Below are 27866 nucleotides of genomic sequence, written 5' to 3'. Positions count from 1 at the left end.
ATGGAGCTTTCATCAAGGTCATTGAGACGGAGAACAACTCAATCAGCTCAATTGCCTATAAGTTCATTGCATGAACATCTCCCGTGGACACGCATTTGCATGCAAATCAAGGCTGTTCAGTTACAAGAGTCAGCTGGACAGGGTCGCAGAGCTCCTGGATAATTGGAAAGGTGTAATATTATGGAGCTCAGGAAGAAAGCCATCCGATGGCTCGAGAACAACAGAGGACTCGTTATTCTGATTTTCTGTCTCCCAGCCAGCCTTCTCTTTGACCTGGTCCTCCGAACGTGGGTGTGGATACAACGAAAGATCAGCCCAGCTGCAGGACACACCCATGACCAGAGGGTGGCCGATATACAGGCTCAAGTATGCATAGAGATTCATAAGAGACATTTTAGCACCTTGTGGATTCTGAGTTTGATACTTTTGACAAATTCTATTCCAGGTGCTCCGGTGGAAAGATGTCGAACCAGCAAAAAAGAAACTTCTCTGCACATCTCGTCCAAATTGGCAAAGTTTATCTGTGACTTTTTTCAAAAAGGTACAAACCCCAATCCGTAATACAATCTAACTGTAACTACAAACAAGTGGGGAATGTGTAAACAATGCTCATGGTGTTTGCAGGAAGAATGCCATCAGATTGCCATCCCCTTGTACAACATTTTGGATTTGGACGAGAAAAATCTTACCGTAAAAGTGGAGCCGATGGTGACCGTGGGCGAAATTACAAAGTTTCTGATCCCCAGAGGCTACACTTTGGCCGTTTGTTTAGAAATTGCGGACGCGACACTAGGTGGCTTGGCGTTAGGCGTGGGAATGACCACTTATTCCCATAAGGTGGGATTGTATCAGGAGGCTGTGACTTCCTACGAGGTCGTCTTAGGCGATGGGTCACTTGTGACTGCAAAAAAAGACAACGAGCACTCGGACTTGTATTATGCCCTTCCATGGTCTCATGGTAATTTTATTGACAATGTGATGTATGTAATCCCATATGATTTTAATTAGACTTGTGATTATTTTATTCTAGGCTCTTTGGGATTTTTGACAGCCTTAGAACTACAAATTGTCCCTGCAAAGCCGTACGTCCACATGAAGTATATTCCAGTTAAAGGACAAAAGAATTACTGTGACCGTATTAGAGAACTTTCTGGTGCAATTGATAAAAATAGAAAGGTTCGAATCACTAAAGTAGTGATAAATTAAAATTTATCATATACCACTGACTAATTTGTACATATGTAGCTTGATGATTTTGTCGAAGCCACCATGTTTTCAAAAGATGAAGCCGTGATTATGTTAGCAAATTTTGCAGATGCACCACCAATGTCCAATTGGTCAGAGTGGATGAAGGTGTTTATTTATTCAAATTAATCACTATTAGTCCAAGTTATTTATTAATACTGGAAATTACAAATGCACTAGATCAATCACGTGGCTCTCTGGTATAAGCCATGGTTTTATAAGCATGTAGAATCCATTATGAAAAAGGGCAAGCCTAAAGATGAATACATTCCCTTGAGAGATTACCTGCTACGACACAATCGGGCAATATTCTGGGTTGTCGAAAGTATGATTCCTTTCGGAAATAATCCAATATTTAGGTAATTGGTAATTAAAATCGAAACATGATCACAATAATCGTCCAATTAAAATTAGTTGATTATACTGTTTATCAGATTATTGTTTGGCTGGTTACTTCCCCCAAAACCAGCATTTTTAAAGGTAATTGATTATTTCAATCTTATTTTTTTTGCTCAGTTTGTACGAGACAGGCAAATTTGTGAAATATTGCAAAAATTAAGACTGTACAGGTGCTTGATAAATATATTTTTACTAATAGTTTACTACGACACCTGGGATCCGAGCCATGACTTTCACAAAGCAAGTATTTCAAGATATTGTCCTACCAATGAACCAGCTTGAAGATCAAATCAATACAGCAGAGAAACTCTTTGATACTTATCCTATTTTGGTTTATCCATGCAAAATATATGATCACGGCAAACACAAGTATGCAAAAAACATATAAGCCCTGCCAAATAAGGAATGCATTTTCATGATTTTTATTTAAATAAGGGGACAGTTAAGACCACCTCGTAAAGACCAAATGGTGCCAGGCTCTAATTACGGAATGTTCAACGATGTATAAATAATTATTAGTTAGTACGTATTGTTGTTTATGGAATCACAATTTAAAATAATTCTTGAACAGATCGGAATTTATGGAGTGCCCGGTCCTGTCAAGCGTCGAGAGCGTTTTGATGCTGTTGACGCTCTTAGGAAAATGGAAAAGTGCGTACAACAGATTATATTTTCACTTGTGGTAGTTAATAACTTTGCTAACTATTAAGTAAAATAATGTGTGTGTTGCAGGTTCACACGAGATGTTGGAGGTTATGCTTTTCTTTATGCAGACATTTTTAGTAAGTAGTAAACAATGTTTACACCATATAAGATACACGATTAACAAGAACCCATAATTACAGTGGACCGCAAAGAATTTGAAGAAATGTTTGATCTAACATTGTATGAAAAAGTGCGCTCTAAATATCATGCAATTGGAGCTTTTCCGCACCTATACGACAAAGTAAAGCCAGAGATTGACGTGTTTAAAGTTGGGCGTGAATACATGGACCCATTGTAGTTGTACAACTTTGCTGAATAAAATGATTATAATTGGAATTGGATATATATCTCCAATAGTTTGCGTACATATTTTTTCAACTTAATAAGTTAAATTTTATCGAAATTTCTTCCAAACTCATGATACTCATATAGCCAACAATTTTGGAACGAATACACACATGTTAAAACTGTGCCATTCTATGTATATACAATATTCAATGATATCCCACGCATATTCATATCTGCCCAATTCTAGGTCATTCAATGACATGTTTGTTTTGGAAGTAAGAAATATGTATCGTTTGAATAATGATTGACTATTCAATCGTCAGGTCGACGTGCATATGACATGACCCACACCCACTCTCTGCTAAACCCCATTCTAAAGAAATTATCGGAACGAATGTTTGCAGGAGTGCTTATATAAACTTATATTATCGCCATGATAATGTAAGTCGGAAGTGTCTCGGTGTGATTATCGCGTTGATGCATCATCTTCCATCCGATGGCACGAGTCCAAGCCCATTTTTTCATTAATCTTAATGAATATAAAAGTTCATGCCTGTTGAAATTAACTTGGAATGCTCCATGTGTGTGAAGACCGTTTGGTGTTGTTTGAAGTAACGTCATACATAAAATTTGGTACTTGGCCAGCCTCCAATATTCAAGGCATAAAGGAAATGCATCTGGTTTTGTGATTTGAACCTGTGTCCTAAAAGCCGAGGATAAAAAACTATGCAGAAAAGAAAGCCGTCTCAGTGTTAGTGTTGTTCCAAAGACGCTTCTTGAGTGAAATCTGATTTGTTTCTCCTCCGATTTTATAGAGAAACATATAGAAGAGAGAGGATCAGCATGGAGGGAAGTTATCAACGCCAAGCGTTTTTTAAGGAGGAACGAACCACTCTTGTAAGTTTGCTCGGTTTTTATTGCTTTATTTTAGTTTAATCAAACAGGTTGATAGGCAGATCCCCAGTAACCATGACAACATTCCAACCCGATTGTACACACACTTTAGCAGAAGAGTTATTACAGTTGAGGTGTGTGTTGTGTAATTGGTGCCATATTTTCCCACGACTCGATTTGCTCATCATCTCATCCACTTCTTGTTCAGGCATCTTCTAATTTCTATTTTTGGAAATACACACCATATTCCGCTCCCATTGAACTCACGGCTTAAACTCACATCCTCTTATTAGGCCTCCTCTTCCATGTAACTAACTAATGTCTACCTATGTACGTGCTTTATACGTACGTATATTCTCGTACATTGGAAACCTTTCCCAACTTATCTTCTTCATGACCACCATTCATTCACTCTCGAAAAAGCACATCGTTCGAACACCTCTTTTAACGTTATTCCTTTTTAACTTTATCGCTTTAGTGCAGACTGCAGTAGGTGTATTTGTACTCATATATTCGCCGCCACACCACCAAATAATTCATTTCCGCTCATCACTAACACTATTATACTTACATTCGGCTTATTTTTTGTACTTGCATGTCTCATCCTTTTTACTGGAACTCAAACTTGCTGTTAGGATTTTTCATTTCCTAAACTTTTACTACTACTACTTCCGACTTGTAAACGATGTATACATTTCGTACTATATGCAGATTACGTAGATTTGCATACACGTCGTCGTTTGAAAACTCATCTTTTATAGCTTTCAGCTGAGCGTGTGTGTCTGTGTGTCAACTTTCTTCATTTCTTCTTGTCCTTCTGTTACTTACTACCATAATATCTCACTCATCAACCGCTACTTCAACCGCAACTGCTGCAACATTTTCTCATTGCACTGAATTTCATTTAAAAAATCAGCAAAATTCAAGAACATAAGAGAGCCCCACAGAAGAAGAGGAAACGAAAATGTTTCCAACATTTTGCCGAATCACAGGGCACTCTCGAGGTTTGCCAAAAACCAACTACTGTCCGCTTCTGCCCCCAATTAGTCCAAAGGATGCAAAACGGTTCATATCCGGGTGTAGAATTACATGCAATTTTAACCCAGACCATCATTACATTCCCATTACCAAGTTGATTGAAGAGTCAGTGATCAAGTGCAGAATAACAGAAAAGTCAGTGTACGATTATAAATACTTTCTTCAACCCAATTTTGGAGATTGTGCTCCTCCACACTCTCAGAATCACCATGCAACTCAAGGGAAAGCCAGCAATGGGTCGAATCGCAATGACATTAATAATGACACCACCACCACGGATCACTTTTACTACGAGTTGGACAACAAGATATTGGTGCTACCAAAAAGTGTTGAGCAGGAATTAAATCGTGGAGTTATTAAAGATGTGCAAATATCGGAGGATAATAATAAAATCGGATTCCGCTACATCAATACGATTAAAGAATATGATTTGATAATCGAGTCTACAGATAAATTGCCCGAGCTCAGCCTCGTCCTCTTTAAGGGGAAAGGACTGAAACGAAATATGAGGAAAAAACGAAAAAAGTCTCTCCTCTTGGGCGACTTAAAGGCCATATTTGAACGAAAAGAACAGTTGGCTGAAATTGCAGAGAAACAGGCAATGGAGAAAATACAACCGGATGTTACCAAAGTTGAGTTGGTAAAATCCAAGATAATTCATAGCAAGGCCCCAATATTTGGCTACATGGATCACAATAACAAATTCACAGAAATCACAGGAGAGGAGGAAGTTCCAAAACATGCTGTAAAAGGGCAAAAAGAAGGCGGAGTATTTACTGCAGGCGAGAGTTTTAACGAAGTTTTTGTTCCCGGAAAGCGATTGGATGGCCACCGGTTTACACCTGGCATTATGAAGGATGGCGAATTTGTCAGTGGAATCTACATTGAGAAAGAAGGGAAAAAGAAATTCATTCCTGGGAAAATGGAAAATGGTAATTTTACTGCTGGACAGATGATTAAAAACAGGGATGGATCAAGCTTATTTGTACCTGGGCAAGTTATGACGATAGAAAATGTTAAAAAGTTCGTGCCTGGTTTGCTAATTGAGCATTTGGAGAAAAACAATGAACTAGAATTTAAGTTCCTACCCGGCCATGTGGAAGAGGTTAACAATAGTCTGATTTTCAAGGCCGGTGAGCTAATTGAGACGTATGAAGGGTTAAAGTTTATCTGTGAGGTGGAAAAGGATTCCTTTGAAATTCAGACCTTTGACAGCACGTTCGATTTCGACTATGACGATGTTAAGGCTGCAGCAGCAGTTTGTGATAGTTTACACGATTTTGCTCGACACGAGTTTACACCCTCTTCGGCGGATTTACAAGAGGGTGACACGAGGTCTATTTGTACCACTCTGTCTGGAGGTGTGTTAACAAATGCCAATTCCAGCAGAAAAGCTTCGGTAGACATTTTGGAAGCTGCTCCCACTTTTGGAGACAACAAGACAGGGGAGGAAACCATTGTAATGTACGGGTTGGAAGTAGTGGGTGATGAAGATAACGTCGAATGTGCTACCCCTGTACCGCAGTCTGCAGACTTTGTGAATGTGACAAGTGAGTCCGTTGTTGAAAAAGTAATGGAGAAGGCGGCTGGCATAATCAAGCAGATTTGTTTGGAGATGAACCTTTCTGCTAAAGAGACAGCCGGTGCTGTACAAAAAGTTCTCCAGGCTCTGAAACAACAGGAAGCAGAACTCATGTTCAATGTCCCTCATTCTTCTTCTTCTACTTCTGATGAGATGGAAATAGACTTGCCAGACACCTCAACAGCAGCAGCAGCAGCAGCTTTTTCTACTTCTTCATCCGCTACAGATCTCGTTTTTGAAAAAGTTACGCAGAAATTCGCTTCCGTAATCCAGCCAGTATTTGCTCAACTCCAAACTAAATCCAGAAACCTCAAATTATGCTTTCCGGAAGAAATTGTGGCCAAAGTTTTAAAAGAGCTTGTTGCTCAAGAAATAGTCGAGTCACTCATCCATCAATCCCAAGTGTCGAAAAAAGTGAGCATAAATTTTGATAAGGTAAAGAAAACAGCTCCTGGTCTGATTCAACAAGTTTTTACTAAAATGGCAACCAACGGCAGCAGCAGCATCAGCAGTGATGATCCTCCCGATGCTATTCTCGTAGCAGTGGAGAAGGTCATATTGGAAGTTATCAAAGAAAACGGGCTTCAATCTCCCCTAATTATGACGAGTGGGTTAATGGAAGCTCAACTAAAAAGCTCTTTGGTAGTTTCCACCCTCCAAACTTCTCAAAAAGCAAAACAGGATCTAATCATACAAAAATTGTGCTCACAGTTAAAACTAAAAACTTCATCTCAAGAAATGTCAGTCATAGTGGAGAAAGTGCTACAAGAATTTTCAGATCCGCAACTTTTACGTTTAATTTGTGATGAAATTGTGAATGAAAATGGCGAAAGCCACGCCAAAAATCATGTGAGTCAGTCAAAGTCGAAAAAAGGTGAAAAATGTGATTTGTTGAAGGAGTCTGCCTCTTCGGGGAAAGTGCTCGAGGACTGCAAAAAGTTGTTGGTTGAAGGCTACCATCACGAGGACATCATGGGTGAAAGTGAAATCAGAGCAGCCGATATGCTGAAAGACCACGTGGAAAGTCAACTCACCCGTGATTTCAATGAGGCCCTGCTGGAAGAGGCATTGCACTTGGCCCAAGTCATGGGCAAGCTGGACGTGGTCAAAGAGTTGGAAGCCCTTCTTCAAGATGACATCGACTATGAAACCGTCGTCAATGATGCGCAAGTTTTGTTCATTTTGAGACAGCTTGTCATCCTAAAAAAGTTGATGGCTGCCAAAAAGAGCTCATCAAACCCTGCGAGTGCATCTTCATCGTTACGAGTGAATGGGGCTTCTGGAGAAAGTGGAAAAATAGATTTAAAGTTAAATCAAGAGCTAATTCGTGACGCACAAATTCTTACCGAGTATGTTTTCGCACAAGAAGAACGGGAAAGGTTTTACACTCCTCCGTGTGATGAAGAGGTCAAGGCGATCGACCACGTCGCCACCTGTGTGACCACTGCCACGGTAGAAAACCACTCCCAGGTTGCGGACAAATTCTCATAATATCGTGCTTCAAACTTTATGTCAATGTTGTGCATATGTAAATGTTGTAGTCCCGCTGATTATATTGTCCTCGTCTTGTTCTTGTCTATCATGTTGTCATGGTTACGTAGCGTTATCATTTGTAGCATTTTATTTTATAACTGTTACCGTCAATTTATTTATACGTTTATTTAGAGTGAGTGGTTAAAATTAATCGCTCGAATAGTTAATTATTTAAAATGTCTGAACTTTCTAGATGGAGAAAACTGGAGTTTCCGTCTATACGGAAGAGTCATCTTCATTTTTCTCTTCCGCACAAGGAACTGGAACTACTCACTCAAAGTATGAATTTTGCTTGCACTATGTAAAACCCAATGCACCAGTATTATAGTAATTATCATGATATTGTAATATGCACATGCAAACATAATACATACGTATTTACATAAGTCGTTAGCAAAAGAAAGCAAATTGTTGATGTTAGTTTGCCATTGACATTTGAATCTAAAGTGTAATATTTGTTCTCCTTCGTCACCTTATCACTGCCGCTGTTAAAAGCGGGGGAAGGAAGATCATGGATCTTGACCCCAATGTTGCAGCTTGTTGCAGATGAGTAAGATGGATTCGTTAAAAATAGAATTTCCGCATGCCACGCCACACCAGAGTCGTTCTTTACTTGCCCAGTCGCACATTTTCCATCTTTTGTGCCGTCAGACTTATTATGCTTGCGACGAGACAATTGACATTGCACACTCTGCAACCGTCATCCATAATGAAATGCTGATACAGTACGAAAATTAAAAAGGGACGAAAACTGTGAGTTGTATGTAGAGGCGTCAAATGAAGGAATTTCCTTCTTATGTAAAATCAGTTTTGCTCAAGTTGTGACAATATGAACATATTGTGTAATGAAGAGCACATGACCCTTGTATTATAGCATATGTACATATGTACAGCCCAGGTATATGCATGCGTTAAGAGTATGTTGTCTCTGATCTGAAAAATTTCTCTTTTAAACCTTAACTTGTCTCGGTAAACACCTCGGTAACATACCAGCCAGTGAGATCATTAAAGTAAATATCTTGCGGATGGTATCGAGTTGGCTCCATACGTGCTATTTCAATTATTTCTTGATGATTAACAAAATCTCTACCTAATCTTAACTACTCGCTTCTTTCAAATTATTTAATCCAGATAAAGTGTAGTGTTTACAGTTTTCTGCGTTTTTGCCATCAAAATGCCGACACATTTGCAACTGAGTTCAATGCAGTCGGAAAATAAGAATAATATTGGTTGAAATCTTTAAGAAAATACGCTGCATTTGATAAAATAGAAAGCGGCGGCGGCGTATTGAATAAGTGATGAGACAGGGCTTGACAGGAGACAAGTTTCTGGGTGGTTTCCGGATTTTAATTTTACAACGAAACTATTTTACTATTTTTTTACTATGTAACAACTAAACTAATAATAAAAACGGTTTTGCACAATGGGAACAGGGTATGCGTGTCATGAAACAACAGTTGCACGAAACGCGACAACTGCTGTTGCATAATAAAATACTAAGCACTCGTCACGTCGTCTTCCTTAAGATAAGTGGAATCTAATCAAGACGAGATGCCAGTAATCTCGAATCTAATTATTTACTTGCATAGCTGAGAAAACCATTTAGGTCGCTCTCAAGTAAAATCTCGCGCATTATTGTAACAAGACATTTTTCATTCCTTGTATCTCAAGGCGCGCCCGATTAACGACAGCAGATGAACCAGATTTTGACGAAATGATGGATTTGGAGCCAATTGAACTACTGGACAATAGTTTTGCCCGTCATAAGATTGAAATGTCGCGATCGAGAAAACCAGAGAACCAGAAAAAATCAAAAATTTCTCTGAAATCTGCCGACGAGCTACAGACAACGACTTCAGAACAACTGGCGCTTATAAATAGAGAGTACGAATGCTTTTATGCTATTTTTTATGTAAATAAGTAGATTGCCATCATTCGTCTGACTGAAGGAGCTGCTATTGTATCATAAAGTTATTTGTCTCCTTTTTAAAGAGCGACCTTACGTGAGCTGGTGGAAACGGAGGAAGAATTCGTTCGAGACTTGAGTTATGTGATCGACAACTACTACAAAGCACTTGGCTCGGGAAACAAGTTGGCCAAGTACAGAGATCTCTTTGGCTCTCTCAAGCCAATTTTCGAGTTTCACCAAGGGTATGAGCTACATGTCGCTTGATGCTCGTTTTTTTCTCGCTTACCTTCTTCCGACTTCCTGTACATGCATCTGTCTGTGGGTGTGTGTTTGTGTGTGTGTGGGACTAGACTGTATCTTATGCATAGAACAGAGTACATTCGTGTATTGGTAATGATAACGAAAATTCATTCATCTTCATTCTATTCACCTGCAAAAATCACTAAACATGCTGCTGCCTCATTCATACTAATTGCTCATTTTGATGATAAATGACTTTTTTGGTTCCCCTTTGACTAATAGGATCCTGCTGGAAGGCTTCCGCTACTACATGAGCGAGCCACGAATGATTGGTAGAACATTTCTGCGCCTCGTAAGAGAAAAATAAAGGAACTGCAGCTAATTTGCAGCAGGGATTAATGTTGACATAATGTGATCCATGAATGCAAATATAGGAAAGATATTTTGACCATCACGCTGAATACATCAGTGAAGAGGAGCCTAGCGCCCAGGCGTTGCTGAGAGATGATTTGGAAATCTCTGAATATTTTGAGGTCAGCTATCCTATTTATATCTCGAGACTAAATTTGGTTCTTTGGCATTTTGCCTTGCACCAAGTTTTACATGCAACAGTAGCACTAGATATCGCTTGCTGCTTTTTTATCTATCCCCTTTGCTCCAGTGACCAGATTTCATGTGATTTCTTGGGTTTCGCAAAAATTGCACTAGTTGAAATAATTGCAGGAACTCACCCTCAGTTTGGGGGATGAAAAATCCTTAAGTGACCATTTGAAACTTCCCCTTCAACGGATCAATGATTACCAACTAATCTTGCAAGATCTTATCGACATTCAAAGGATTCTCAAAGAGGACACTCTCGATCTCGAGAAAGCGTTGGATCTGCTTTTATCAATCCCACAAAAAATACACGACAAGACATTTCTGAGCAATATCGAAGGATTCGGATTTCATGGGAATGTTTTTCACCTTGGACGACTACTACGGCATGTAAGTAAATGTCACCTCCTCCTCCACATTCGCAAACTTATTTTATATTAAATCGGCACAACTCCAAAAATTTCTACTGCTATTGCAAATTCGATTCACTAGAACTTATTGGTTTTAAACTTTTTGGAGATGACACTTCGCTTCACTCAGTGGTACGTACGACGACGCCTATATTTTTAACTGGCTTTTGTTACGACTTTTAAATGGACGTTTCATTCAGTCTTGAAAACATTTCGCTCGAGATCTGTTTCCTCTGCTGAATTGTAAAGTTGATAAACTTGTTTACTTTTGGAGTCATTGCAAATCATCGTCACCTTTATAAATAGATTGAATGATTGAATGTTTATTGAGGAAAAATAGCAGTGACTTGTGCGTCTGCAAAATTTATTGCAAAATTTAGGGAAATTTCTGGATTATTACAAACAGAAATAAAAGTCATTTTATTTTTGTCTGGTAATTTTCATGATTATATTTTATGATTATTTTATTATGTTATAAAATAAATGTTTTATTTTACAGGACTGGTTCACTGTAACCCGACAAGACGTCGACGAAGTGAAACAACGATACGTATTTTTGTTCAAAAACAGAATTTTGGTGACCAAAGTTAGAAAGATATCTGAAGAAAGGTCTGTTTTCATTCTTAAGGACATTATCAAGGTATTTAAAAGAATGATGACGATAAAATTAATGCCGAATTAATTACATCAAGTCTAAAATCATCCGATGTTTTTTTTCTATCATCGACAGTTGCCAGAATATACGTTAGAACAAGTGAACGAGAAAAAATTTATTTTGAGAGGACTACCTCGAGTCTATATTTTTGAAAGTCCATCAGAAGAAATTGTAACCGAATGGTCAGAGATTGTCCAACAAAGCCTGCAACCTGATATCGCTGGTAAGTATTAAAATATAGTAAAAATTTGCATCATCGGTTAAACATTTTGCTTAAAAAATCTTTTGTTTTACCAGTTGCACAGAGAACCGAAGAAAATATCCGACAATTGAAACGAGAAGGAAGTCTCCGTAGGTCAAGTAGGCAAGCGTCTCTTCCACCACGAAGAACTTCTGGTGCTGAACCTCCATTACCATCATCTCAAGATTCGTCCTCAAGAAAAGACAGCGAGCCCACGGTCAGAGGGGTGACTATCCAAGAAATTAGTTTACAAGAGGCCGAGACTCTTGAAAAAGATTCAAGTGTAATCAAAACAACACCCATTCGTACATCCACGCAAGAAAAGGACGAAGCACTTTCGGGAAAAGCTAGAGTAGAAACTGAAAGTGGCGTGCCTTCGAAAATAGGAAATAGACAAATACCAATCTCGGTTGAACAAAGTGATCTTGTAAGTACACCTGTGAAAGAAAGTGCTCAAGAAGTGAACAAATCTAGTGAAAGTAGTAAGTTGCATAAAAAAGAATTAGCAAAACAAGACACATTATCTGTGCAAAAAGGAGGAGATCAAATAAGCGTAACGAGTGCTTTAGATGTATCGACTGAATCATTAGTTGCAGATTCAAGTACAACAATATCAAACACTTTTGCAAGAGCTGACGTCCTCCCTGAACAAACATTGGCAAAAGAGCGTCAACAAGTTGGAAAAGAATCCGAAGGAGTGAAACGACCAAGTGGTGAAAGTCAAATTACTGAGTTAGAACCATTAACAGGAGAAGGAGAAAGTGTAGCCGAGAAAAATAAAGCGACAAAACAATCGTCTGTTAAAACAGACAAGAAGTCTGAAATCAAAAAACAAGAATCCTTGACTCAGAAAGTCAGTGAAACAAGTTTGGGAAGCCAAAGTGGCGTGATAAGCAACGAGCCTACACATCCAAAGGAAAACTTGGAAGCTGATTGTAAACAATTGAAGTGTGAGACATCAGCCAAACAAATAGTTTCAGCCACAGACACAACAAAACAACATTCTCAGGATAAAGAAGTATTTAGTACTCAAACGGAGGACGCTAAAGTTTCATCAAAAAGTGGCACTAAACAAACCAGTAATTCGACTGTTCCAAGTTCGTCTGAGGAAACAGTTCAGACAACACAGCAAAGCACAAAAGCAGCAGGAATAAAGAAAGACAAATTTCAAAAAGAGAAAGCTGGAGAAAGTCAGCAGTCTTGCCAGGAAAGCGTAAAACGTGAAAGTGAAGTTGCTGCAAACGTAGAGGAATCGTCCAATGTTCCTTCCGCCGAAGAACTAAAACAGTTAAAAAGGAGATCAAGTGTAATCAGAAGGAAAAGTTCAGTTGGAATTATGGCGCCTGAAGTACCTTCCGCACTTCCAGTGTTTGTGAAACCACTGCGTTCCGTCGAATGCGAACGTGAGTAAAGTTTGTTATTTCCTTTATTCATTTAAATATACCTACATAGGTCCACTTTGAGAGAAGCTTTAAAACGATGTTGTCGAAAAAACCTAAATTTTGTAACGAAAACTTGTAGCTGGAGATAACGCAAGTTTTGAATGTGTGACTGAATCTCCTGTGATCATTACCTGGCTGAAAGGGAATCGACCCTTGGATGATACCTTGGCCGATCGCGTAAAAATAACTTCCAAAGACAATAAACATTCTCTGACTCTTTTAAATTGTCGTAAGTACAGTTTGAATGGATTTAATTATCATTGATAAATACAACTTGCATTTTCCTACTTGAATTTTTTAGGAGATGAAGACTCTGGTCTTTACACGGCAAAAATTACAAATGAAGCATTTGCAGTTTCCACATGCTGTGCAGTTCTTACCATTCATGAACGTAAGCTGAAGAGTATAGATAAATTGTACAGTGGTATTTTACTTATAGTAATTTTTTTATAGTCACGGCCGAGGAGCGTCAAAAGAAAATGGAAGAACTCAACAGTCCGCATTTCTTCGTCAAATTTCATGACACTGAGCTTCTTAAAGACACGCGGTAAGACCTATTGCATATATGTAAATATAAGTATAAACATAGCAATTTTAGTTACTATTCTTTTCGGTATTTTCCAGAGTGTCTTTCATGTTCGTTGTAAAGGGAAAGCCGGAACCAAAGCTGACATTTTATCACGATGGGATGATTTTACAAGAAGAAACTGAGAGAACTAAAATCCTGAAACAGCCAGATGATACGTATGAATTTTGTATCGAAAAAATCTCCGACGATGATGCAGGAGAGTATAAAGTAGTGGCTGAAAACAAGTATGGCAAACAAGAAGTCACCGCAAAAGTGAAAGTGGTTGATGAGAAGGAATTGTTCAAGGGAATTGAAGGAAAGCGTTTGCTAAATCCAGGTTCGTTAATTTTCCTGATTAAAATTAAGTTGCAGTCAATAAGTTTGCAGTAACTTGATAAGTTTTATTTAGGCGAAGAACCACAATTTGATTTTTACCTCAACGGTCGAGCCTTTACTCCAGATGAAAAACTCAGAGTTATGTTTAGAGTAAGTTACGTGACTCGGAATTATTGATAGAACTATAAAATAAGAGCTGTATCAGCATAAATACCCATGCATAATTATTACATAACAGGAAGAAGAGGACACTCTGGCTTTGGTTTTCCAACACGTCACGCCCGAGGATGCCGGTCTGTACAGCGTTATTGCACAGACCAGCGGTGGTAAAATATCGTGTTCTGCAGAGTTGACTGTTCAAGGTAATTGTTGCATTCATGTAATAAAATATGGCAAAATACTCATCGATTGGGGGTGATTTTAGGGGCAATTCATCAATTGCTCAAGGAACCATGTCCCCCAACTATTACGGCCGAGTTAGCTGATACCGAAGTTGGAGTCGGTGGCTCAGCAATGATGGAACTTAAGGTTTCAGGGTAAGGGGGCCCAGATAATATTTTTTCTAGTGCGTTATTTGGTACTTTATTCATACAATTGGATTTTGGATAAATAAATATCGAAACATTCACTTAAAAATATAAAATACTTTATATTTGAATGATGAACTAAACTAATCTGAATTGACTTCCCATTAGGTACCCCAAACCTCAAGTCTCTTGGTAGGTACATAATTATTGCATGCATAAAAACATTGTAATATTTCAATAATGATTTATTTGATAAAGGTATAAGAACGGCAAGGAAGAAATCGTAGCCGGTGGCAGATTTAGGTTCCTTTACGAAGACGAAGAGTCTATCGCCTTAATTATCAAAAACGTCACAAAGGAGGATGCCGGTACGTAAAAATACCTATGTTGCACTTGTCGATCTGCATAATTTATATGCTATGGATATCATGGTTGTAGGAACGTATGTGGTGAAAGCTGTGAATGACTTGGGTCAAGTTGAGACGAAAGGTCGTTTAATTGTCAAAGGTATGTAGATCCATTAGAACTAAATTTATTTATCGTCTGCTATCATAATGCCTTGTTTTTTCAAAGCACCCCCACGATTTGTGAAAAAGATGGTTGACATGGCATGCATGACTGAAGAGAAATTGGCCATGGAAGTTATTGTGGAAGGAAGCCCAAAACCGGTATGGGCGTCATTTTGACATATGCATAAATTAATTGCAACGTGAAAGTATTTGTGAAATACGTATGCTCAATTGTAATTTTTACAGGAAGTCAAATGGTACAAGGATGGTCAGCTAATTATTGCATCAGAAAGAATCAAATTTACCGAACTCGAGGATGGAAGATTTCAAATTACAATCGAACGAATTACTTTGGAGGACAGGTAGATGATTGTCAAATAATTTACAACTATTGCACTATAAATCGCATGCATTCATTATGGCATTTTACCTTTAATTAGTGGGTCATATTCGGTTGTTGCATCGAACGCTATTGGTCAAATGAGGTAAGTAATTTTCAGAAAATATTGTTAGAATCTGGAAACAAATATAGATATTCTATAATGTCATTTTAATGTCTGAAGCGAATTTTGGAAACTCGTGGCACAACAGCCAGCAAAAATTATCCGAAAATTGCCAACCGAATACACTACGGACCTTGGAACCAAGGGAAATCAACTCAATTTCTCCGTCCAAGGCGTCCCTGAACCCACTGTCACGTGGTATGAATTGTGTATTGAATTTGAGTTATATTTTATTATAAAACAAATTATCAATGTTCAACAGTTCATCATCAGCGGGAAAACAATTAAAGGTCGATAGCTTGGGTGGAGGAGAATATCGCGTAAACTTTGACTGCACGGAGAGACAAAATATAAAAGTGAAGGCCGAAGCCAAGGTGAAAATTATCACTGAGTGGGCACTTTCTGCTTGATTATTATTACTAATGCAGATTTGACTCGATTTTCAGAACGATTTTGGCACTGACTCCTGCGAATGTCAAGTGTATGTAAGAAGAAGTGCGCAAATTGTGTCAAAGTTGCAAAACATTGAGGCAAAAGAGGGCGAGGACGTGACGTTGAAAGTCAAGGTCGACTCGTACCCTAAACCAAGTAAATTAAACTGGTTCATTGATGGCCTCGCGATATCTGGCAAAAAATATGAGCAATCAGAATCTGGGGATGAGTACAGCCTCAAAATTAAGAGTATCGAACGAAAGGATGACAGTAATAAACTGAATGTGCAAGTTCAAGTCGAAAATGAATTGGGGAAAGACGAATGTTCCGCATCAATCACAATTAAATGTAATTCCTTCACAATATTACTTTTTTCATGTGTGCTATAATCTAACAATTTGTCACGTCATTAGCTGCATAATTAAAATGGGATAACCTTGTCAAGTAAATTATTTCTAATCTGTACAGAACATGCGCTTTTTAACAAAACTTGTGCTAAGTAACCTTTTCATTGAAACCGTCAAAACTCTTAAGAATATTAATTATATTAATTTTTTAGCAAAACCAAAACTGAAGAAAGGACTCGATGCAAAATATCGTTTGGTCGAGAGTTCAAAAAATCAAGAGCTTAATGTTGAAGTTGACGGTGCAACGTTCCCAGAACCGAAAGGAACTTGGTGGGTTACTTTTTTTATATAAAACTGCTCAAGATGATCACAATTACTAATCGTAGCCATTTTCGAAATTAAGGTATCACAATGGGAAAGAAGTTAATGCTGATGCACGAATAAAAATTGCAAAAAAATCGAGCGAAACGTACAGTTTAACGTTCAATGTAATCAAGTACGAGGATGCTGGAGAGTGGAGCTTTAAAGCTGAAAACGAAGTTGGGGAGGTTTGGAGCAAGACGACCATTATTGTTGAAGGTTAGCGTTTGCATCGTTGTGAAGAATAACGTAAAAATCTTACCACTAGAATAATTTTCATGAAAAATTACTCACTGCAGGAAAGCCAATTTTCAAGAAAGGACTCCCGGAACAGTTGGAAGTTATCGTATCTGAAAAAATGGAAATTGATGTCATGGTCCAAGACTTTTGCGAAGAAAACGTCAAAATTACATGGACCATGGATTCGGACATTAAACTACAGTCTAGCGAAGTTTACAATAAAAATGAAAATAGTGTCGCATCAAAGATAGTTTTTGTTCCTACAAACGGATGCCAAAAATTAACTGTGACAGCAACCAATAAGCACGGAGAAACTGAAACGAGATCGGAGCTTATACAAGTCAACTGTATGAAAAATATTATTAAAAGAACGTTAATTTTATTATTAAAGATGATTAATTTTGCTATTAGTAATGCCACCCGTAATCAAAAAGCCTCTGGAAAAGGAAATATTTTTCAAAGATGGCCAGAAAGATGTTCGAATCAAAATCGAGGTCGACGGATCGCCACCTCCTAAACTTACGTGGTCTAAAAACGGAGAACCGATTCCTCAACAGAGCACAAATGAACTTATCATTCCTGTATTTTCTGCAGCCAATGTTGGACAGGTGAGAAGTTTGGGTCTAATTAGATGTTTTTAATTTGAAGTGAAGTGTGGATAACAAAGTGGCTGTTTTTTTAGTACAACGTCGAAGCTGTCAATGTTGCTGGATCTGCGTCAACCGCTGGTTCGATTAAAATGCTGCAAACTAAGCCTTCATTTACAAAGGGTCTCGAGCCTTCATACGTCAAGAACGAGTTAGACGATCTCGTGCTAAGCGTTGACGTGGACGGTTCCCCGTTGCCAACCGTCGTCTGGATGAAGGACGGGTGAGTGAGAACAATGGTTAGGTGGACCATTATAATGCTCAAAATAATTATACGCTTTCCCTTCTCCCTTCTTAATAGTATCCCACTCGATCCCGCAAGTGACCCCAGAGTCAGCATTACCAATGAAGATGGAAAGAGCACCCTAAGAGTGAAGAAAGTTGATCCTAAAGACAAAGGACGTTACACTGTAACTCTCAAAAATCCAAATGGAACTTGTGAATCCAGCACCAATGTTGGGGTTAAACGTAAATTCCCACTTTTACATACTTGTTTAATTTTAATTGCAAAAATAAAGGTTGATTGTGTAACAATTTTAGCGACTCCTCGAGCTCCACTTCTCGTCGACCCATTGGAATATCCAAAGGACATCAACAAGAAGGAAAGGCTCCAGATTAAAACTAAAATTGATGGAGAGCCAATGCCCACAGTGACATTCCTTCATAACGGAAAGCCAATGCAACCTCATCTGTGGAAAGTTAATCCGGACGGCACAGTCGTTTTGACAGTGGACAATGTGCAAGCAGAAGACCAAGGGGTGTACACAATCCAACTGGAGAACGAGGCCGGAGTAAAAAAGGTTGACACTGAACCAATTAATGTCCATGGTAAGCAATATATACATACACGTCACAATTGTCCGTTTACATTCTCATTACAAGTGAAATACATTTTTATAACGGTATGCAGAGCCTCCACAACGCCCAGGCATAGAACCACCTTTGGGACCCCAGAAAGTTGTTGAAGGGTTGCCCTTTACTTTCTCTGCTACGCTAAAAGGCTATCCACCCCCCGAACTCAGTCTGGAGAAAGATGGAGATGAGCTAAAAGACATCAAATACGACAAGGATAAAAAGCACTTTGAATACGGTAAACCTAGTGCAAAACCAAGTGGTAAGTGGAATTTATTAATAAAAATAAACTTAATTAGTTAATCTACCCAATAAATTAAAATAAATATGCAAATTTTTCAGATGCGGGCGTCTATAAATTGACTGCAAAAAATGCAAGTGGCCAAGTTGCTTCTGAAGGGAAACTTGAAGTTGTCCCTAGAGTGAAAGAAGGACCAACTTATGAACCAAAGTTTAGGTATAAGTATTTTTCAATTTTTTACTTGACTGATTGCACTATTTCCTGAACCACTCAATATTGCATTTATCTAAAATCTAAGCATCTATTTATGCATCAAGCTAAAGGCTTTATTAAAATAAAATCTAAAATAAATATCGTTATGACCACAATTTTCACTGCTACTAAAAAGAAATGGGTTATAAAATGAATCGGAATTGATCGGGTGAACTCAAGTTTGAACTTCACTTACTCGTTCCTTACAATTTTAAAATTTCTGGCGATGTCGGTACCTTTTAAGGAAGTGAGGGTGGAAATGTCTGACGGCAAAGTTTACGCTGTACCGGAAAATCTTTTGATGGATTTTTTGGAAGTGAATAAGGATAGTGTGAAGGAAGGTAAGTATGAAAAGTACTAAAGTATAAATAAACAAAAAATAATAATTATCTGCCAATTTTATAGTTAAGGAGAGATTCTCTTGGAGGAAACGGCCAGCATCTCCTCCACCACCACCAAAGTCAAGACAAGTTCGACACCAGGATAGAAATCAGACCAGGATCACCCATTTTATACTGATGGACATCAATAATCCACTCCCGACGTTCGCTCTCATCTCGACAGTAAAGCACACCCCTCAACATCAATTTTCGTTGAAAAATTTGACTCCCTTTATGTGGAAAACTTACTGGTTGGCAGAGGCGAATTATGTTGATGACAGGGCTGCAGCAGGAACACCTTGTAAATGGTCACAAGTCAAGAAATGGGTGGTGGAGTTGAACAAGTCAACTCGTTTTGAGCACACGCTCCGTTCCTTTTTCGCCATCGCCTGCGCCATGAACAACGCGGAACGAGAGAAAGATGAGATGACCAAAGTCCGAGCTTTTATCAAAGATGCAATATTCTGTACGGAAACAGATTGGGATGTCGTCCGGCAAATGCTCAACAGCGTTGGAATGGAAATCAGCATGGGTGGACCCTCTCAACTTGGCCAACAAGAAGAATCTCCATTTCTCAGAATTTCTGATTTGAGGCGTAACATAAATGACATGTGGAATTACCTTAAATTCGGATCACCTGGAAATTTGTATGGAGGAAAAGTTCAACAATCTAGCAGTCAACTACCCCCTTTGACGTCTTTCATTTCAACACAACACCCTGTTGACGAACGAGGAATCCCAGTTTTCCAGAAAATTGATGGAACCCCTGAAGAGGTCAAGTCAGAGACGGAAATGGGAGAAAGAGTTTTGCAAATGGCAATAATTCTTGCAAAAATGTTGAACGGAAACGTTGACGGAGTTAATATTCAGATTGGATTCAAGAAGTTTGAGAATTTGTCGGATTGGGAACCACGTCACAAGGAAATGTTGGAGGCATACTTTGGGTGGATTACTGGACGAGATTTGGAGATAGAAGTTCCTTGGGAAATTTTAGTTGAATCCATCAACTGGGGGCCGCTTGAAAGTTTATGTTAAAACCTACATTATTTACTACATTATTGTTAATTTTCTATACTGATTAAAAATTTATTGCTTCTCCGTCAACCCTACTAAATAAAAGTTAAATCTTATGTAATTAAGAAATAAACAATGAAAATATGTATAATTTTATGGAAGAATTGGTCTTTTATTGCATAGGCATAGATCGACTCAGAATGATAATTAGTATTAGTTAATTAGTATTACATAAAAAATTTACTTTTTCTGTAGAACCGAACTTTGCGACAAAACTGTTGATGAAGGAAATGAATTACTTCTCATGGCAAAAGTGGATGGTACGTGCAAGTCGTCATACATATTTCATATTTTCATATAATCTTAATTACCCTGCTTATAAATAACTGGCTATAACCCTAGCGTCGGACTAATAATTTAATAATAATCAACTAGGAAATCCTATGCCTACAATTCGATGGGCATTTAATGGATCGCCGCTGGATCCTGCAAAATTTCCGCAGACATTCGATGGAGAAAAGGCTATTTTGAGAGTGCCTGTTGCTGAAAGGGAGCACCAAGGAGTGTACAAGTGCATTTTGGAGAATGACGAAGGCAAAGCAGAATCAGCGTCCAATGTCACAATCAACAAGGTTTATCGACCTCCAAGCTTTGTTCAAAAGTTTACAGATCAGGAACAGGTTATTGTTTTCAATTAACTGTTAGTAATTATTGGATTATTATTGCAAGTTAAACTTGGATTTAGATACCGACATGTGATTGCAAATTTGGTGCTCGAATCAGTGGCATACCGACGCCTACCGCACAATTTTTCAAAAATGGAACCGAAATGTATGGACAGACTATTGCAAAGTTCTGAAAGGCTTGAATTAACCATGATGAAATTATTTGAACAGATTCCCAGGAGAAAAGTACAAGATTAAACAAGAGGGCGATTTAGTTCAGCTCTATGTTAAAGATTGTGGAGAAAGTGATAAAGGGTGAGATATTTAGCATAATATATACTTAAAATGTATCATGATGAACTATTAAGGCATATGTACTCATGTTCATTGGACATTTTATACTAGGGTGTACACGTGTCGGTTGACCAATAATCAAGGAACTGCAGAGTGCAAGGCGAAATTAGACGTTGTTAAAGAAATGTGAGTGATTAAACTCGTATCATTATATTAAAAAGTGTTGAATTGCATGATGATTGAACTGAATTATTTTTACTAGATCTCATAAACCACGAGGAGAAATTCCATACTTTCTCAAAACAATTGGAAATACCGAAGTTTATCCTGGCATGCTTGCAAAGTTCACGGCATGGTACAATCAATATTAATATTTCAAATCATCAATAAATTATAAATAAAATGTCTCGTTGTAAATTGAATAGCGTGGGAGGCTTTCCAAATCCAGAGTTTGAATTTTATCGGGGAACAAGTAAACTTTATGAATCAGATCGGATAAAATTTGAACGAGATGGAGCAGGAGCAGGGCTACTCAGATTGATTATTAAAGACGTTGATATTGGAGATTTGGCCGACTACACTCTCAAAATCTGGAATGAGCATGGAGATGCGGAATGCTCGGCGTATTTGAAGTTTGACAGCCTTTCTGATTTCAACAAGCAAAAACTTGGCGATCTTTACTCTGGATATGAAGATACAAGACCAACAGCAATTCCTAATCGTCCATTGATTACAAATATGACACCGAAACGTATGACGCTGAAATGGGACCCATGTCTTCCTCATGTTTCACGAGTACCATGCACATATTTGGTAGAAATGTGTCCAGTTAACCAACCTGACGATTGGAGCACTCTTTACAAAGGCCTCAAGAACAATTATTGCGATATTGAATTCCCAAACCCTAACCTTGACTATAAATATCGAATCAGGGTCGAATGGGGTCAGAATCATGTCAGCGATCCAAGCCCATACGCAATTACGATGAGAAACAAATTCGACACCCGTCCCCCACAATGGAAACCAATGCTAGTTCCCAGCATTCCGCGTGCGTATGATCTCACTCGTCCACCACACGAGGGATACACACACGCTCCAAGATTTTTAAACAAAGACCAAGACTACCAATATGCAGAGCTTGGTCATCCTTCCAGTGTTCACTTTGCAGTTTATGGATTTCCTCGGCCTACCCTCAAGTTTTACAAGGATGGAAAAGAATTCCATCCTGAACACACATATTTAGACAATGGGCTTATCACACTATTTATTAACAGGTTCGTTGTCGCTCTTTTAAAAAAATAGCATGCTAAACATAGGTGCAAGCTGTATGTTTAAAAAATCCCTATTAACTTATTAAGAATGACGGATGATCTTGAAGGTGAATGGGAATGTGAGGCTAAAAATCCAATTGGGATTGCAACACAAAAAGTGTGTCTTCGTCGAGCCCACCATCCAAGATTCATTTCCAGACCACAAGAAGTGTATGCCATGAGTCGAAGGAATGTAAAAATATCCGCAAGAATATACGGCATTCCAGTTCCCGATATAAAAATTTACAAAGATTGGCACCTACTTCCCCTCACGTCAGAAACGCGTGTCAGACTTCTGACGGTGGATGTTGACCCTAATACGATCGATGTCTTTGTTTCCATTGAAGAGGCCATGACGCGAGATGAGGGACTTTACAGCATTGTTGCGACGAATGTTGCTGGAAGCATTCACAGCTCTGCCATGATTCATGTAGAAGAATCAGAGTCGGATTATTACTTTTTGAGCAATTTGAAGGGGAAAGATATCAGATTTCGAAATATCAATGTTAGAAATTATTATGATTTTGGTGATGAAATTGGAAGAGGAACACAGGCAATTCATCATCACGTTGTTGAACGTTCTAGTGGTAATAATTTTTAATTTCTCATTATTTTTTCACGTTTAGATTATTTATAGAAGAAATTAAAGTAAAATTAACTAAATTTTCAGGTGGAAGTTATGCCAGCAAAACTATGATCACAAGATATGATCCAAGAAGAAAAGAGTGGGTGGAAAATGAGTACAATATCTGGAATGGTCTTAATCATCGCTATATTAGCCGATTACATGATGCTTTTTATCATGACGATACTTATATTTTAATCTCTGACATGTAAATACGCAATATTTTATAATTATCCAAAATGGAAAATTGCATTAATTTGTGCCATTTGCTATTAGATGTACCGGGGGCGATATTCTTCACGGATTGATTTCCAGAGACACTTTTACTGAATATGATATTTGTTATTTTATCCGACAACTTCTAGAAGGTCTTGAATATCTTCATGTTCAAAATCACATGGCACATCTCAGTTTAACAGTGAGTTTAAGAAAATCTTAATACTCAAACCCATCTATCAAATATGTACATCCATATGTGCATGATATTTACAGCCTCTGGATCTACTTTTGACTCATATCAATAGTAGCACATTGCGAATAATTGATTTTAGCCTGTCGAGGAAATACTTTAATAGATCTTTAGAATATGGTCATCCAGAATATGTTGCACCCGAAATTGTGAGGGGCGAAAAATATGTTGGGGTAAGTTGGATTTTTAAAATTTAGCTGCATATAAATCAAAAATTATTATGGTAAATATTCATCACAATTATAATTACAGCCTTGGAGTGACATGTGGGCAGTTGGTATTATCACGTACGTGTTGCTCTCAGGACATAGTCCTTTCTTGGGTTTAAATGACAGAGAAACTTTGGAAAACGTTAAAGTTAGTAAGCCATCTGTGCATATATTTATATATCTTTTTAATTGGATTACATTCTTTGAAATTCTCCCCCCAAACAAGATGAGGCATTCTGACGAAATATTGCATTCTGTATTTTGTTTTAGAATGGGTCTTGGAGTTTCGGTGATAGATTTGCACTCATTTCGGATACAGCCCAAGATTTTATTAAACGGCTTTTGATGTACGAGTTTAAGGAAAGAATGGACATTGAAAAGGCTTTGGCCCATCCTTGGTTTCACAAGATTCACAAGGAACACACCCATCTTCCCAATATTCTTCGTGATGAACACTCTAGTTACTATTATAAACTAAAGTACATAGATAAAGATATAACATATGGTTTAACGTAGCACTACACACTTTAAGCATAAGCTTAATCGGAATGTTTGTGTGTTCACTAGAGCTTGGAATGATAACGCGTCATGCAGAACAATATTTAGAAGAAATCCATTGGAGACTGCTTATACTGATCCTTCGAGGATGGTGTATCCACCAAATTATAACGACGATGATGACTTCAAATTACCTTTGCCAGTTATTGACCAGTTAAAACTCAATGGATATCCGAGACCTGAAATTGATGAATTCACCAGCGAATCACAGTAGGTTCCTAATTAATTAAGCCGGTCTTTCGTATACGCTGCCTTTGCATTGTTGATGGTTTTATAATTACAAAACTATTTCAGCTATCAATCTGGAGATGAAACGTATTTGTTACAGGTAAGCATAGAAAATTATTGCTGTGCATAAATAAATTGCGTTCATACGCATACGCCTTATGAATATGTTTAAATTGAAGCTTCGTGATACCGACTTTCCGGCGAGGCTGCGTCAATACATGAAAGTTGCTGCTTCACACAGTCCATCATTTCAATTTCAAGTGTATAACAACTACTGCGACCGAAACGTACGTTATTTACTCCTGTCGCAAATAATTAATCCAGTATAAATAAGCACTGTAATTTCAACTCGCGTAGATACCGGTCGTCCGAGAGAGGCGTAAATTTTGTGACATTAACGACGAAGAGGTGGACGATGAGAAAAAGAATCGAATTTCGGATAATGGTCCATGGAACAATGCAAACAATCGAAGGTTGCGTCACGAAATTGGAAATCGTTTAGAATTTCAGGCTGAAGCGGATGCCTTGCGATCAATGAAAATTGACGGAAAAGAGCCCGTGTTCAGAGAAAAACCAAATATTCAAGTCAGCGTGCGTTTGGGACAGGAAATCACAATTAAGGCCGTGGCTGCAGGAGATCCTGCTCCTGGAATTCAATGGTTCAAGTAAGCTAATATTTCTGTAAGAAAATTTGAAATGCCAAAATTGGCATAGAAATTGGCGAAATGCTAAAATTGGCACAAAAATTGGCATAGAAATTGGCAAAATGCTAAAATTGGCATAGAAATTGGCACAAAAATCGGCACAAAAATTAGCAAAAGGTTAAAATTTGCACAAAAATTGGCATAGAAATTGGCAAAATGCTAAAATTGGCATAGAAATTGGCACAAAAATCGGCACAAAAATTAGCAAAAGGTTAAAATTTGCACAAAAATTACGAAATGCTAAAAATTTTAAAGATGGCGATGGATGGATTAAAGATGGATTTTAAAGAAAGACTGGCGAAATATTATGGATTTTTTAAATTTATTAACTAGTTGCTATCTGTGGTTAGGAACGACATGATGGTCCTCGCACCTGGAGATAACCGAGAGATTGAAGAGGAAAATGGTTGTTCGACTCTACGATTTAAGGAAATTCGAGAGACGGACCTAACCAACTATAAAATCGTAGCAAGGAATAAGTCTGGTCAATTGATTTCGCGATTCCGCTTAAGGTTATCAGACGAGCCCCAAGGAGACCCCGTACCTGAAACGATAAATTATGAAGTCGAATCATCTCCAGTGAATCTTTCCACGGATGAAATAAAGGTCACGTCTCCCTCTCAGCTACTCACTCATGGAAAATTCGGCTCTGTGATATTAGTAGAAAATTCACGACTACTCAAAGTGGCAACAGAACTCGAGTTCAAGACTTCGAAGATACTTGCCCACACAAATTTATTTAATATTCACCAAGCGACTCAGATCGGAAATAGTGTTCTCTTGGAAGATAATTCCCTTAATTTCGATTCCTCTTCCAATCTACTTCATTACGTGTCTTCCCTCGACTCGTACTCGGAGCAGCTCCTCATGAACCTTGTCTCTCAAGTATGAAAACATTATAATCTTTTCATTAATGAAAATTTATGCGCAGATTTCTGCTTAAATAACATGACGGCCTCTTCTCCTGCCCCCTCGTTTAGATTCTTGATGGTCTTCAGTATTTGCATTGGCAAGGCTTGGCTCTGCTCAATCTGGAGCCAGGAAATGTCCTCGTCACCAAAAACCAGAAAATTAAACTAGTCGACTTTTCAGCAGCACAACCAGTCCTTAAAATTGGAAGTAGAGTAGACTGCTTAACCGAACTGGAATTTACACGTGAGGAAACATAATAGCAAATTTAGGATAAACTAAAAGACAAGCTATTTATAACACAAAGTTGATCACAAACTTTTCTTATTACCGATTAATGAATTCATACATTTCCAGCTCCTGAAGTGTTAAATGGAGAATCTCAAGTTATGCACCAAACGGATACGTGGAATGTTGGTCTGCTAGTTTACATAATGCTTAGCGGAGTGAGTCCATTCTTAGGCGAGACAGATGAGGCAAGCTTTTTTTATTTCTTGCCTGCTTATGAATCCTTACTGTCATTCCTTTCCCCGTCTCCCTCGATTTTCCACTTTATTCGGTATTTGCGGAACGGAACACATGCCCTTTGACGTCATGCGTCCTCCAAAGGAATCACGACAGATTGACATCTTCGCGTCACACGCATGTTCCCTCCCTGTCAATTCAACCAATCTGTCGGTTAACCAATGAATCAATTAAATATTGATTAATGCCATTGCCTACTGTATTTTTCTGTGGTAAATAGGAGCATGAACACATTGTTATTTACAGCATTTCTTTTTTTAGGATACAAAACAAAACATTACGTATGTCAGATTTCGATTTGAACATTTGCACAAAAACGTCAGTCAAGAGGCAACACGTCTGTTAATGCTCATCTTTAAACGAAGTCCACTGTAAGATAAAACTCTCTCTTTGTGCACTCTTTAACCACAAAATCATTATCACTTTCATCTCCTTTACATGAAATCAATCTTAAATGGATCTCATCACTTTTCAGCAAACGACCCACGGCAGATGAGGTATAGTATAAAGTATAGTATAGTATAGTATAGTATAGTATACAGTATATTTTTCCATAGTGCTTTGAGCATCGTTGGTTCCAACTTAGTAGTTCACTTCAGAAAAAAAGAGAAGCTGCCGTTTTTGATACTACCAAAATTAAAGTAAGTCTTTTTTTCTTGTTGGTTGAGTGATGAAATTGATGATGAAACTATTTTTTCCTTCCTTTCTTGTGGTAGGAATACTATGCAAATTATTTGGAGAAGAGGAAATCAAAACTGGCAGAATCCAATCTTCAAGACTTTACTTCGAAATATGGATCGGTTGAATAATTTAAAAACATATTCTTTATCGTTTAAAAAAATCATCTTATCATAATGATGATTTACGTCATTTTATAAAATATATTCATTATTTGAAATATCAAAAAATCTCCAAAAATAAATAAACATTTAACAATGAGTTTACTAATTTTCGCATGTTCTTCTTCACTTCACGCTCTGTCAG

At 38.0% G+C, this 27866-nt stretch overlaps 3 protein-coding genes and 1 long non-coding RNA gene across 5 annotated transcripts; 3 read left to right on the top strand and 1 right to left on the bottom strand.

Moving 5' to 3' along the window:
• Nucleotides 1-12: 12 nt before the first annotated feature.
• On the top strand, nucleotides 13-2694 carry LOC110848960 (delta(24)-sterol reductase). Its single transcript, XM_022096336.2, has 12 exons — nucleotides 13-366; nucleotides 446-541; nucleotides 625-958; nucleotides 1031-1176; nucleotides 1246-1353; nucleotides 1426-1604; nucleotides 1680-1725; nucleotides 1844-2013; nucleotides 2080-2146; nucleotides 2216-2295; nucleotides 2377-2426; nucleotides 2490-2694. Exons 1-12 carry the CDS (start codon nucleotides 181-183, stop codon nucleotides 2645-2647), a joined length of 1620 nt encoding a protein of 539 aa, XP_021952028.1. The 5' UTR covers nucleotides 13-180; the 3' UTR covers nucleotides 2648-2694.
• On the bottom strand, nucleotides 446-7621 carry LOC118434338. The gene is made up of 4 exons (XR_004833949.1): nucleotides 7498-7621; nucleotides 7186-7430; nucleotides 690-901; nucleotides 446-577 (listed from the first exon to the last, which is right to left on the bottom strand). It is a non-coding gene; the product is annotated as an uncharacterized LOC118434338 (long non-coding RNA).
• LOC110848970 (obscurin) lies at nucleotides 3404-27822 on the top strand. Of its 2 annotated transcripts, none has more exons than XM_022096346.2 (59): nucleotides 3404-3534; nucleotides 7878-7963; nucleotides 9356-9568; nucleotides 9677-9835; nucleotides 10116-10185; nucleotides 10268-10366; nucleotides 10557-10820; nucleotides 11340-11480; nucleotides 11571-11718; nucleotides 11793-13139; nucleotides 13258-13407; nucleotides 13480-13569; nucleotides 13632-13725; nucleotides 13803-14083; nucleotides 14156-14232; nucleotides 14321-14444; nucleotides 14507-14618; nucleotides 14778-14801; nucleotides 14868-14977; nucleotides 15048-15116; nucleotides 15183-15277; nucleotides 15365-15480; nucleotides 15559-15603; nucleotides 15682-15819; nucleotides 15884-15995; nucleotides 16068-16401; nucleotides 16613-16730; nucleotides 16804-16979; nucleotides 17060-17347; nucleotides 17412-17608; nucleotides 17683-17870; nucleotides 17949-18115; nucleotides 18188-18475; nucleotides 18558-18761; nucleotides 18842-18956; nucleotides 20642-20706; nucleotides 20822-21066; nucleotides 21132-21217; nucleotides 21283-21366; nucleotides 21457-21531; nucleotides 21608-21700; nucleotides 21771-22619; nucleotides 22704-23242; nucleotides 23326-23488; nucleotides 23557-23698; nucleotides 23773-23922; nucleotides 24002-24106; nucleotides 24229-24437; nucleotides 24526-24726; nucleotides 24811-24844; nucleotides 24924-25031; nucleotides 25102-25409; nucleotides 25799-26333; nucleotides 26429-26603; nucleotides 26715-26833; nucleotides 27144-27253; nucleotides 27358-27379; nucleotides 27440-27523; nucleotides 27599-27822. In XM_022096346.2, exons 1-59 carry the CDS (start codon nucleotides 3481-3483, stop codon nucleotides 27689-27691), a joined length of 10887 nt encoding a protein of 3628 aa, XP_021952038.1. In that variant the 5' UTR covers nucleotides 3404-3480; the 3' UTR covers nucleotides 27692-27822. The 2 variants fall into 2 exon arrangements, with proteins under 2 accessions (XP_021952038.1, XP_035703452.1); XM_035847559.1 differs by lacking the exon at nucleotides 3404-3534 and adding an exon at nucleotides 4310-7621.
• Nucleotides 18983-20656, top strand: LOC118434333. Its single transcript, XM_035847589.1, has 2 exons — nucleotides 18983-19333; nucleotides 19398-20656. Exons 1-2 carry the CDS (start codon nucleotides 19219-19221, stop codon nucleotides 20405-20407), a joined length of 1125 nt encoding a protein of 374 aa, XP_035703482.1. The 5' UTR covers nucleotides 18983-19218; the 3' UTR covers nucleotides 20408-20656.
• Nucleotides 27823-27866: the final 44 nt, after the last annotated feature.

This window comes from Folsomia candida, unplaced genomic scaffold, assembly GCF_002217175.1.
Source record: "Folsomia candida strain VU population unplaced genomic scaffold, ASM221717v1 Fcan01_Sc001, whole genome shotgun sequence".
NCBI classification, from domain to species: domain Eukaryota; kingdom Metazoa; phylum Arthropoda; class Collembola; order Entomobryomorpha; family Isotomidae; genus Folsomia; species Folsomia candida.
Note: the sequence above shows the minus strand (reverse complement) of the source record. Positions and strands in the feature narration are given on the sequence as shown.

Coding starts and splice junctions, on each gene's coding strand:
- LOC110848960 (XM_022096336.2), top strand. CDS start 181: ATGGAGCTCAGGAAGAAAGCCATCCGATGGCTCGAGAACAACAGAGGA. Junction 959..1,030: donor TGCCCTTCCATGGTCTCATG/GTAATTTTATTG, acceptor ATTTTATTCTAG/GCTCTTTGGGATTTTTGACA. Junction 2,427..2,489: donor TCTTTATGCAGACATTTTTA/GTAAGTAGTAAA, acceptor CCATAATTACAG/TGGACCGCAAAGAATTTGAA.
- LOC118434333 (XM_035847589.1), top strand. CDS start 19,219: ATGTCGGTACCTTTTAAGGAAGTGAGGGTGGAAATGTCTGACGGCAAA. Junction 19,334..19,397: donor TAAGGATAGTGTGAAGGAAG/GTAAGTATGAAA, acceptor CCAATTTTATAG/TTAAGGAGAGATTCTCTTGG.
- LOC110848970 (XM_035847559.1), top strand. CDS start 4,496: ATGTTTCCAACATTTTGCCGAATCACAGGGCACTCTCGAGGTTTGCCA. Junction 15,117..15,182: donor AGGTCGTTTAATTGTCAAAG/GTATGTAGATCC, acceptor GTTTTTTCAAAG/CACCCCCACGATTTGTGAAA. Junction 18,762..18,841: donor ACCTAGTGCAAAACCAAGTG/GTAAGTGGAATT, acceptor CAAATTTTTCAG/ATGCGGGCGTCTATAAATTG.